At 50.1% G+C, this 13198-nt stretch overlaps 1 protein-coding gene across 1 annotated transcript; it reads right to left on the bottom strand.

Moving 5' to 3' along the window:
- Window positions 1-702: 702 nt before the first annotated feature.
- Window positions 703-10926, bottom strand: LOC133892097 (probable mixed-linked glucan synthase 3). Its single transcript, XM_062332839.1, has 3 exons — window positions 10694-10926; window positions 2389-3130; window positions 703-2280 (listed from the first exon to the last, which is right to left on the bottom strand). The coding sequence occupies exons 1-3, from the start codon at window positions 10924-10926 to the stop codon at window positions 703-705; spliced, it is 2553 nt and encodes an 850-aa protein (XP_062188823.1).
- Between the last annotated feature and the right edge of the window lie 2272 nt (window positions 10927-13198).

Below are 13198 nucleotides of genomic sequence, written 5' to 3'. Positions count from 1 at the left end.
CTCGGCGTTCGTCTCCGCCTCTCCGGCAACTTCGCCCGTCGCCGCTGTTGTCCGCTTCTTTGGCTCCCTCACCTCCATCAACTTCATCTTCCTCTGCCCACACGTAAGCTTCCGCTGCTTGAGTTTGACGAAATTAACGATTGGTTGGCAGGTGAGCTACTGTTGTTCGGTGTGCTCGTCAAGTGTTCGATCAAATGCCATTAGGAACTCGGAACTGGTTGCATGTTTTTTTTTTCTTCCCGTAGAACGTGAGGCCTTGCGGCGCCGTGCATGCCCCTGATTTAACAACAGTTCAGATTAGTTTCTAGTTTGTAGTCCAAACTGCTGGTCTGTGGATGATGTGTTCCTGGCATTTTAGTGGTCAATATAATAAAATGGCGCAGACAGTTGGTTTGCATAACACAAATTTTGCATCTAAAACTGTCCTCCTAACTCATATGCAAATCTGTTGGTTTACGATGCACAAAATATTTGTATTTAAGGCTCTGTTTTGCCCAATCGAACTGGATTGTGCTGGACCAAAATATAAATTGCCTGAACTTAAAACAATGCTTTAGGGAGTGTTGATACAACAATCACTTGTTTTCTTTCCTGCTTTCTACACAGGTAAGAATAGAGTGCTTTTATTTCATACAATGGAACACAAATTGGTTCCCTACTAACTAAACAAGCTAAAAACTGACCATTTTTTTACTATATCACCTAGAATGGAATAACATTGGCAAGTAAGACATGAAGAGCCACATATATCATTCCAACAACTACAAAGACAACCGGCAACAATACCACTAGAATGATCGGTCTCTTCGCCCACCGTCCCATGATTGCCAGTGCAAAGGGGTACAGCAGCACCATGATCCACACATTGAACAGCAGGCCCAACGCTGCATGCATCTTCTTCGCCACTGTCCATACTCCGATGTATACCACGGTTTTGCCCATGGCCACACCAATGGCTCCAACATTGGCAACCAAAACAACCACTGTCGGGATAACCATCGGTGCCCATCGCATCTCATACAAGTCTGCAAACTTGTCGCTGGAGTCAGCGGTTGTTTGCTTGGAAGTGACCCTGAAGTGTATACCTTTCTTCGTGAGGAGTTTCTTTGCCATGTGCAGCACTGCGGTTGGGTACGCGCTCGTTGAGCCAATCATGAAGAACTGCTCATTGCGCCAGTAGTCCAGCCATGTGACCCCTGCCCACTTTATCTCTAGCCAGCCGATCATGTGTATCATCACGATGATTATGAGAAGGTATACCACATACCTAGTGAACGGCCTTTGGATGTATATTTCATCGGGGATGAGCCACATCACTGGGCAGAGAGCATAGAGCAGGATGAAGAGTGATGTGACCGGGTAGACTGTCATGTTGAGGTAGGACACGCGCTGAAGGAGCTGGAGCCTCTGGCCGCCGATGAGTGGGTTGTTGTGGGAGAAGAACATCTCTAGGGATCCACCAGACCAACGGACAATTTGGTGGAGGCGCTCGGTTAGGTTGATTGGTGCAGTGCCACAGAACGCGTCATGGTCCATTGTACAATACATAGAGCGCCACCCTTGCCCGTGGATGCGAAAACCAGTCACTATATCTTCTGTGGCTATGTTATAGATGTATCCAACACCCTTGCCCCAATCAGTTTCTTTATCATAGGAAGCAGTCACAACTGTCTCCATCTCGGTGATAAATGTGCCATCAAGTTGTGGTGGTGTGATAAACCTTTCTTGCTTTATGGCTTGTGACACCGAGTTTAGGAAGGGTGTGGAGTTGCCAAACTTGTTAGCTTCAACTACTATGTTGTCTTGTTTGTAATGAGGGGAGTCAATACCATAGAGTGCTATGCGACGGAACATGCAACCGGTGCCGAGGTAGGATGGTCCTTGCAATCCATTAAGGGCAAGCATGGTCCCGTCAAAAAAGACACGATTGTGGTTGCCATACCGATCGGTCGGGTCAACATTGTCAAAGCGTTGTGGGAACTGAACAAAGGCAGTATTATCACCTTCCCGTTGATCTAGCATGAAGCAGACAGCTGCACGCAAGGCTTGAGAATTGTTGATGTAGTGGTCGCAGTCGAAGTTGATGATGAATTGTGCATTGGAGAGTAGAGCAGAGACTCGCAGTAGTGCATTCAGCGCACCTGCCTTCTTGTTGTGGTCGTAGCTTGGATTCTTTTCACAAGAGACATAGACAAGCATTGGTAGGCGCACATCTGTGACACCGAAGCTGGGCTCTTGTGAACCATGATGATGCTCACGGCTTGGATGGTTCAGCACAACCTGTTGAAGGAATTAAACTATCAGTTGAAAATTTCCTGTAATGACACCGCTATCTACAAGATTAGTATTCCAAAACTAAAGTTCCATAGCAAAGTAGAACTTTAATACCTTGGCAATTCCAGCATGGTGTCCTTTTCTGTGGTTTTCTGTTGGATCAATCCATGTGCCTGGCCACTGTGTCCCATTAGCCATCCAAGTTGCCTTTGCATCTCCTTCTGAAGTTCCCATGCAGTTGTAAACATCCGACCTCTTTCGAATACTATCAGAGAGATTGTCTAAGCGCACCTTGAACTCATCATACTCCATCTGCACCCTCTTATAATCATTCACGAACTCCTCCGGTGCTCTTCCAGTCTGTGGCGGCGCCTTCAGCTCAAAATAACTTTCTGGTGCTCTTGGTTCAATGCAATGCTTGCGGCAGAATGGAACCCACAGATTTGCAATCTTTGAGACCTCAACCAACGCTTCATAAAGGATCAATGCCCCGCTATCATCTGAGACATAGCAGGCAAGTCTATCGACTGGGTAGTCGGCGGCGAGGATAGAGAGGATGGAGTTTATAGTGTAGAGTATCGGCTCATCTATAGGGTCAGCGGTGGTGACGAAGACATCGATGCGAGAGAGCTTAGAGGTGCCATCGGAGAGGTCATAGTGACGCTTGAGGGCGGCGAGGTCAGGTATGCTTTTGATGGGGTTGAATTTTGGGAGCTGGTTGAGGAGCCACGAGAAGCCAAACCAGACGTCCCCAACGACGGACATCATCCAGAACCACATGACATTGGATCTGTTGTGCCTGATTCGCCACACGAAGAATAAGAGGACGGCGACTAGGCGCATGAAGATCAGTGCCCTGTAGCATCAAAAATTCGCCATCAGGTTCCGTCATAGAAATGCAAGAAAATTGGTGAAAATATGTCATCAGATCTTTTGATGGAAATGCAAGTGAATGCGATTGTTCGTGTGAGTATGTGAGCGAAAAAGGAATCGACACTCCTCCAGAGCCAGTGAATGCCATTAGCATCCAAAGTAGTGCTTGGAACATGAGGTCAACGGCTGTTCGCTAATAAAAAAAAATGCAGAAGAATATAATAACGCCTGTAGGATCCAGGCAAACTCCAACAAGAAACTTGAAAAAATGCGTAGTTCTGCAGTAAATACGTATTTTGCAGAGTTAGCTATGATTTTTAATAAAAAAAAATCATGTAGCTTCCAATGAAAACCTTTACGAATTACGATGTGTTCCTTACTCCAAAGAAGGTACAATACAAGTACTTGATTATAGTATGCATGCACACGCCACTTCACGCTTGCTAAATTTCATTCGTCTCAAATTTACGATCCAATCAGTCGATCGCATGAATACAGTGATGACGGTAGTGTTACTTGGATACTCGTGTTCAATTTGTTTTGCTGAATTGGACACCCCAAATCCGTGTTATATGTCACGTGTCTAATTTTTTTTTGCCAAATCGGATATCTAAATCTGAGTCAAATTTCGACACCTGCGTCCGTATCCAGATAACATTGCTTCTCGACAGGGATTTGTTTGTTGCTGGACTTAGAGGGAACTCAGCAGGCGAGGTGACGAGGATGCCGCTGGCCACTAGTGGCGGAGGACCGTCGGATGGGCGGTGTCTAGGTGGGGGAGTTACGATGACAATCCTGGCATAGCCAGGTTAGCGCAGTGGAGGCGGCAGGGCGCAGATCCGATGATGAGGAGACTGTCAAAAATGGGAGGACACGAGCGCGGTGGGGTGGGGTTGTTGGACTTAATCCTAGGGTGGCCCCAAGCTCCTGGTTTTGCGATGGCAACAATAGGAGCATTTCGTCCAGTTCATGGTGACCATGGCGAGTGTGGCGTGCATGTGTACGTGGGTCTGTATCATGCGGTGTGCACATTTAGATCGAGTCTGAGTCATACAGATCGTGGGATGGTACGATTCCAATTTTATGCATTCCATAGGTAGTTAGAACCTACTATATATTTTGTAATAGCGTACTTTATATTCGAGAAGAGAATAGAGGAGAAAATTGCTCCAAAATATTATGTTTTTCTCTATTCTTTCTCATTTCTCAACCTGCCGGATTTGCTGCTTGAGAAATCACGTGAGAAACTGGGTTGAGAACCTACATCTAGTATCAGAGCTTGGTGCATGCCCAAGTACCCTCAATAGACCCAATGTCAATCGCTCCTCAAGGCAAGGTGGCGCGGGAGAGCAGTGGTGGGTCGTTCTAGTACCCATAACTAACGATGAAAACTACAAGAGTTGGGGTGATTCGGGTGCAAGCAATGATGAAGGATCAAGACATCTGGGAAGTAGTCAAGTTGGCGGCCGGCGCGGCCATCGACGCGAAGAAGGACAAGAAGGCGAGGTCGCATCTTTTCCAAGTGCTCCCGTAGGACCTCCTGATGCAGGTGGTGAGGAAGAAAATGGCGAAGGAGGTCTGAGACTGTCTCAAGATAAGGTTCGTTGGCACGGATCACATCAAGAATGCGCGGCTGCAGATGTTGAAGAGTGACTTCAACACCATGCGCATGCAGAAGGGAGAGACCCTAGACCAGTACGCCGGAAGGCTCAACGGCATGTCCATCAGGTACGCCAACCTGAGGGCGATGCTTGACAACCTTGCATTGGTCAAGAAACTGTTTAACACTGTGCCAGATCAATTCCTGAGTGTGATCGCTGAGATCGAGCAGTTTTACAACCTCGACACCATGCTGTTTGAGGAAGCCATGGGGCGACTGAAGACTTATGAAGAGCGTGCGTGCCTGCGTGCATCTGGCGGCAATAGCAACGGCGACGACCAGCTCCTGCTCACTCAGGTCGAGTGGCAGGCGCGACAAAAGAAGGATGACATTGACTCCTCATCAAGCAACAAGGGTAAATCCCACACTCCTGCAGATAGCAACAACCGCGGTCGGGGTGGACGTGGACGCAGTAAAGGCGGCCACGGCGGGCCGCCACGCAAAGACAATGCGAGTGGTTCCGGCGGTGGTGATCGTGACAAAAGCCACATTCGTTGTTTTAATTGTGGCACGATGGGCCACTATTCACTTGAATGCAGGGCCGCGAAGGAGGAGGCGCACCTCATGCGCGCCAATGATACCGAGCCAGCCTTGCTACTCGTGGTGTCGGAGGAGATGGCGCTAAAATAGCATGAGCGACAGGATGCTATCCCGCTGAACGAGGAGAAGACGAGGCCAGAGCTGTGTGGCGCAGAGGAGAAGGCTGCCCCCTGTCATGGTTGGTACCTGGACAACTGTCGGTGATATGGGATCCGGGGGTTCCCGAGTCCCGAGGCTAGGACATCGTAGTGCCACATGACGCCTTCCCTCGGGGACCACCTCCCCGAGGGCCCGAGGGAAGCCCGGTCCAGAAGGGGGTGCTCGGGGCCAAGAACAGTTAGTCCCTGAGTACCCAGAATCCCCCGAGGACCCGAGAAGAGCCAGGTCCGGGAGTGGGCGCTCGGGGCCAAATGCAGTTGGTCCCCGAGTACCCAGAGTGCCCCGAGGACCCGAGAAGAGCCAGGTCCGGGAGTGGTGCTCGGGGCTAAGTGCAGTTGGTCCCCAAGTACCTAGAGTGCCCCGCGGACCCGAGAAGAGCCATGTCCGGGAGTGAGCGCTCGGGGCCAAGAGCAGTTGGCTCCTGAGTACCTAGAGTGCCCCGAGGACCCGAGAAGAGCCAGGTCCGGGAGTGGGCGCTCGGGGCCAAGAGCAGTTAGTTCCTGAGCACCCAGAGAGCCCCGAGCACCCAGCAAGCCCTATGTCGGTGGACCCCGCAGGGACTCCACGATGAGGTGTCAATCGGTGGGAGGCCCGATGACGCATTTAATGGGGAGCGTGGACGGTCACATCCAACCATTCTCCCCCACGCTTGCCGTACTGAATACGCCAGTCCCTGCAGCCGCCTGGCAGGAGGGCGTGGGCACAATTAATGCGGCGGGTCCCATCGCATGTTCCCTCGCCGGGCCCATGAAGAAAGACAACTTGAAGATATCTTCGATGGGCTTGAGGCTTATCGCCTATCGCCCTGTTGCATCAGACCGTGTCAGACCTACTCTGACCAGACGGGCATGAGAGAGTACTCAGAGGCTGGCCGTTGGGCGCCCCTGCGCCTGCTAAAGTTGGGACGTGAAGACCGATGGGACCGTCCGAGGGATGTATTTTCAACCCTCTGTAACATCAACTGTAGACCCATGATGGTCGCTTTCCATTTATTGCTTACGGGAACTTGTGCCTTCGTTCTGGGCACTCCCTAGAGGGCCTCCCCCCGGTAGATAAAAGGGGGGGAGCACTTCGTAGAGAGAGGACTTTGGACAACAGAAAGATAGCCCCGAACTTGGTAACACAGAGGAAAATGAGAGAGCTAGAGATCAAGAAAGACATAGAGACATCCGAAGAGCATTGATAACATACAGAACACACAGGAGTAGGGTATTACGCCTCCGTGCGGCCTGAACCTGTCTAAATCCTTGGTGCATTTATTTCTACCAGCTGACGATGATCCATCCTGCCTAAGTCCTACGCGCATTAACCCCACGTACGAGGTAGTTCCAGGACCAGCCCCCCGGCCGAATCTCAAAGGGGGGTCCCTCAGGATCCCTGCTTGCGGTGTTCATCCACCGACAACAACAGGGCGAGCAACCACATGACTGGTGACAGGGCGAAGTTCCGAGAGCTAGACAAGAATGTCATCAGTAAGGTCAAATTCGGTGACAGCTCGATGGTGCAAATCATGGGCAAGGGATCAATCCTGTTCAGCTACAGGAACGGGGATCAATGGCTGTTCCAGGAGGTATACTACATCCCGAGGCTTCGCATCAACATCTTGAGCCTCGGACAACTAACCGAAACCGGCCACAAAGTGATCATAGACGAGGATGCCTTGCAAGTGCTTGACAAAATTCATGCAAGGCTGCTCATGAAGGTGAGGCACACTGCAAATCGTCTTTACCGAATTGAGCTGCATCTGGCGGAGGCGGTGTGCCTCCTGGTGAACCTTGAAGCTATGGCATGCTAGGCTTGTCCATGTCAACTTCCACGCCATGAAGCTGCTCGTTGACAAGGAGATGGCGGCATGTGTGCCATCGATCACGTACCCGAACCAGCTATGTCAAGGGTGTTTGGTGGCGAAGCAGGCGAGGTAGTCGTTCCTGATGGTGGCAAAGTACAGGGCGAAGGAGCCACTCGAGCTACTACATGCTGACCTCTACGGACCAATCACATATTCAACCCTCGTCAGTAACAGTTACTTCATGTTTATCGTTGATGATTACTCACAATGGATGTGGTTGTACGTGATCAATACAAAGGGCCAAGCCTGCTCTGTGTTCCAAATATTCAAGTTGCAGGTTGAGAACACGAGCGGACGGCGTGTTAAGATGTTGAGGATTAATCATGGCGAGGAGTTTCTCTCTGCTGAGTTCACCCGGCTCTGTGAGGAGGCCGGGATTGAGCGGTACCTCACTGCGCCATACACACCATAGCAAAACAGCGTGGTGGAGTGGAGGAACAGGACCGTGATGGCGATGGCAAGGTCCCTTCTTAAGAGCATGAACATGCTAGGAAGTCTTTGGGGGAGGCGGTGTGGCATGTGGTGTACATGCTGAACCGCTTGCTAACGAAGGCACTGGGAGAATGCATTCCGTTTGAGGCTTGGAATGGAAGGAAACTGCATCTAGAACACCTTCGTGTGTTCAGCTACATGGCGTACGCTAAGGTGACAACGCCACACCTAAAGAAACTCAATGAACAAAGCTAGACGATGGTGTACCTTGGCATCGAGGATGGCTGCAAGGTGCACCTCCTGTTTGATCCATAGTGCAAAAAAATTCATGTAAGTCGTGATGTCAAATTTCAAGAAAATGTGGGGTGGAGCTGGAGTACAGGCGTCGGCGGTGGGGATCCATCGGATTTCGCCATTAAGGAGCACAACATTGAGCCGGTAGAGGACGGGTCTGTGCCATTCACGGGTGGCCCGGCAGGCGAGCCAGCACCCGCGGCACAAGTTTACCCAACCCTTTCATCGACTTCGCTGGCCGGTGAGGTGACGCCGAGAAGGACAGTAACCAGGGCGTGTGCCGCGGCATGCACGATAGCAACCTCCCCGACATCCCTCACCACTCCGATGGTGATGCCTGCCCTGGATCGCCAGTAGATAATCTTGCCACGCCTGCCGCAGCGGTGGCCACACCACTGCCGGGCGGCAGCGGTAGCACCGACGATGGGCATGTTTGTTACAAGCACATCGACGACAACATGAGAGATGCTCGAAGGGTGGAGCTCGACGAGGAGGACATGGAAGAAGAGGTCATACTCGTGGAGATGGAGGTGCAGTCCTGCTACCGGGCCGCTAGGTAGCAAGCCTAGGAGGACACCATGGCCAAGGAGATCGAGTCCATTGAGAAGAATGAAACTTGGACACTCACAACGCTACCGGTTGGACACAAGCTAATTGAGCTCAAATGGGTCTACAAATTGAAGAAGAACTTAGATGGACACATGATCAAGCACAAGGCAAGGATGGTCGTAAAAGGATATGTTCAGCGACAAGAATTGATTTCAAGGAGGTGTTTGCACCGGTGGCTAGGCTCGACATTGTGCGTGTCAAACTTGCTATCGCTGCTAATCATGGCTAGCAAGTTCACCACCTCGATGTCAAGTCTACTTTCCTGAATGGGGAGCTCGAGGAAGAAGTGTATGTTACTGAGCTGGAGGAATTTACAGTGAAGAACAAGGAGCACTTAGTGCTTAATGAGCGAGGCGCTCTACGGGCTCCGGCAGGCACCACAGGCCTGGAACATACGACTTGACAGAAGCTTGAAGCGGCTCGGATTTTTGAAGTGTGCTTAAGAACAAGCTATGTACACAAGAGGAAAAGGCCAGGCTTGAGTCATTGTCGGTGTATATGTTGATGACCTTATTATGACAGGAGAAGATCCATGTGCGATCGTGGCGTTCAAGCGGTAGATGATGTATGAATTCGAGATGAGTGATCTCAGATTGCTTAATTACTATCTCAGGGTTGAGGTCAAGCAAGAAGAAGGCGATATCACAATCAAGCAGGCAGCTTACGCCAAGAAGGTGTTGACTCAATTCGGGATGATTGAGTGCAATCCCACCAAGTTTCCTATGGAATTGAGATCACAGCTACACAAGGACCCTAAATGGACAACCAATAGATGCAACAGAGTATCACCGTGTTATTGGTTGCCTCAGGTATCTACTTCACACACGACTAGATCTCTCCTTTGCTGTCGGGGTGGCGAGCAGGTTCATAGAGAGGCCCACAGTGATGGAAAGACAAGGTGGTCAAGCAGATCCTCAGGTATGTGAAAGGCACTATGGATTGTGATCTTGTGTATACTAGAGGAGGAGAAGATGAGGTGATCACCGGGTACACAGACAGTGATCTGATCGGCGACAACGATGACAGGAATAGTACCGGGGGCATGGCGTTCTATGTCAACGAATGACTAGTGTCATGGAACTCGCAGAAGCAGAAAACAGTAGCCATGTCATCATGTGAAGTCGAGTTCATGGTGGCAACGGCGGTGGCATGCCAAGCGTTGTGGCTCAGAAGCTTGTTGGGCGAGTTGACCAGGAAGGAGAATAGTACGATGAAGTTGTTTGTTGATAATAAGTATGCGATCGCATTAATGAGGAATCCCGTATTCCATGGACGCAGCAAGCATATTGACACGAGGTTCCATTTTATACATGAATGCGTCGAGGGAGGACAGATCGTTATGCAGTTCATTCGCACAGATGAGCAACAAGCTGATGCACTGACGAAGGCGTTGCTGGCGGCGAAGCTGGCAACAATGCGGCACTTGCTAGGTGTTCATGATCTTGGGCCATGTCAGGATTAGTGGGGAGTATATATGTTGGACTTAATCCTGGGGTGGCTCCTAGTTTTGTGATGGCAATAGCAGGAACGTTTCGTCTTGTTTGTGGTGACCACGGCGAGCGTGGTGCGTGTGTATGTGGGTCTGTATCGTGCGGTGTGCACATTTAGATAGAGTCTGAGTCGTATGGATCTTGGGACGGCACAATTCCAATTTTATGCATTGCATAAGTAGCTAGAACCTACTATATATTCTGTAATAGCGTATTATATATTTGAGAAGAGAATAGAAGAGAAAATTGCCCCAAAATATTCTGTTTTTGTCTGTTCTTCATCGTTTCTGAACCTACCGGATTTGCTACTTGAGAAATCGTGTAAGAAATTTGGCTTATAACCTACAGGGGAAGTGCGTCGCAGAGAGAGCAGCAGGGCGGGGAAGAAGAGAAGATGATGGGAGTTGGATTTTGATGTACGATAGAAATTGGTCGACTAAGATCAACGTCGTTTTCAGACGCCGGAAATATAACATCGCCCTTAGTTTTAAGCTGAAGGCTTACGCTTATTACCTGTACGGATGCAGGATGGCGCCCTTGAGCTTGTACGTCCGGAACAGCAGCGGCCGGCCGTCCTCACCACCGCACTCGTTCGTCGCCCGCCTCTCCGCCTCGTCAGCGGGAACCCAGTACTCGCACTCGGCGCCGGTCTTCCTCGTGGTGCCATTGCCTGTCGCTAGAAGCGGGTCGGCGAGGCCGCCATCACCCTCACTGACAGCGCCGGCAGCCGGTGCCGGTGAAGTCATGCTTGCCCAGGAATGAAGAACTAGCTAAGTAGCTGCAGCTTCTCTCTCTCTGGCTCTCTAGCTAAGACGTACCGGAGGAAGGTGAGAGGGCATTGACTTAAGCCAGTGCATGCAGTGGTGCGCGGAGAGCAAGGCGCAGCGCGTATATAGAAAGAGATGCGTCGCGGTGGAATCAAGCAGAAAAATGCATGCAGATCTGTGCGCGGGGTCGCCGGATCAGCGGTGCAGGGACGTGGAGCGGAAGGGCTGCACGGCTCCTCACGTCCATGTTGCCCGGGCTGACCGCCACGCGACGGACGGGATCGCATCGGCGCCGCACGTCGTGTGTAGACGTGTTAAATTTATTTTGCGTCTGTGTCAGGCGAACATGTTATCTGCATTGAGCAAATGGGCAGCAGCTGCTCTGATCAGTTAACTTGTACTAGCACTAAGCTCTGGAGGGCTCGATCGATGTGTGCTGCCAAAGTCAGCCAGCTTTTGCCACATCTCTGCACGTCATGATTGGTTCAGCCGCGGCCGTCGTGGACCGACCTGAAGCTGCGCCAAGCCTTCCTCTACTGTTTGTTGTTACTGCAGTTTATCCAGCACTACGCCGTTTCTCTCTCTCTATTTTATAATAGAACAAAACTCCAGCTTCAGCCTCGAACAAAATTCCAGCTTCAGCCTCCGTTGGAGACATCATTCCGTTAATTATTACAGACATGCAGCCATTAAGCTGACATCATCACACAACCGTGATGTGAAAAGGGCAAATATAATAGAAAACGCCATCAAACTTTGGACGAGAGAAACTACTAGCAAATCCTATTACTAAATCTCCATCTGTAGGATTCTCGTCTCCGACGTGTGGCATGCCAAATGCATCATGTCTTTATCCTCTACACTTTGCTGAAGTAGCACCAAAAGCGAAGCCAACCTACATGTAAGATTTAGTCAGTATTTTATCAAAAATCACATTATTTCTACTCAGCCATAAAACTCAGCATAATGCAACAGCCCCCACTGACAACTGCAATTTTAGTTTTGAATCCAACTCCGTCAACCAATCAGCAAACAATGTTTGTATTGTTATGTAGATCTAAATTAAAAGCAATATGAATTGCCCACCAAAGAAACTTAGCAAAGTGACATTCAATAAATAAATGTTTAATAGTTTCATTGTTGCTCAGGGGTGGACCTTCCATGATGCCTGGGTGTGTTCCCGGGAATACCCAACAATTTGGTTAAAAACCTAGTATATAACAAGTTTATATATGTGTACATACAACACTCGATCCAGTTCTTCGTTTTTCCCTCAACCCAAACTCCCTCACGTGATCTCATGGGCTTTGGGCCTTTGGAAAATCTGGCCACACCGCCACAGGCCACACCTGATGGCCCAAAGCCCAAACTCCCTGATGCCAACTAGAGATGTCAACGGCCCCGACCCTCATTCCCCAAAAGGGAATTCCCCTATTAGGGGATGGTGATAGGTCAATTTTCACCCGTGGGGGTTTAATGGAAGAACCCCCCCTAGTCGGGTATTTTAGGGGTGGGGATAGTTTCCCATCCCACATCCCCGCTTCCTCGTGAGGCCCTGAATATATCAGTTTTTATATATATTGACTCAACCGGCTCACCCTCAACTTAGAGCTCAATCCATAAAACGATCAGCTTAAGTGCCTAGCCCAACCATCCCTATTCAACTTAGAGCTCAGGCCATATGACACTTAGCGGGGACGGGCTCCCCGTTGGGTCCCCATTCCCCGTACGAGGACAGGGATGGGGAGAAAATAATCCCCATGAGCAGGGACCGAGATAGAGAACCATTCCCCGACGGAAAATTTCAGATTAACATCCCTAACGCCAACCTACTATATCCTTCTATGTCAACTCACCTCTCATCGATCACTCTCACCTCTCTCCTCTCGCTCGTAGTCTTGTTCTCTCCTCGATCCCTATCTCCCCTAATCAAGGAAATCCTAGCCCCTTGGGAAGGGCGATCGGTAGGCAGAGCCAGGCCGCACGCACCACGCCGCAAGGAGGAAAGGTTGGTTGGCGGAGCCATGGAGGCACGCTGTAGCCAAGGCCCAAGAAGCGAGCACTCGAGGCTCGAGCAGCACTGCAGCAGTGAGCAAATCCCCAAATCCCAGTTCCTGATATCAGTTGGCACCGTTATTTCGTTTCGAGGTGAATGTATTATTGTCTGAGATTCTGAATGAGGCTTGTACGTTTTTTTAATGTAGATTGTAGAGCATTAGAGCTTGGACAATGAAGAAGAAATCGAATGATT

The sequence above is a fragment of the Phragmites australis genome, chromosome 15 (genome assembly GCF_958298935.1).
Source record: "Phragmites australis chromosome 15, lpPhrAust1.1, whole genome shotgun sequence".
Lineage (NCBI taxonomy): Eukaryota > Viridiplantae > Streptophyta > Magnoliopsida > Poales > Poaceae > Phragmites > Phragmites australis.
This window is presented reverse-complemented; position numbering and strand designations above follow the sequence as displayed.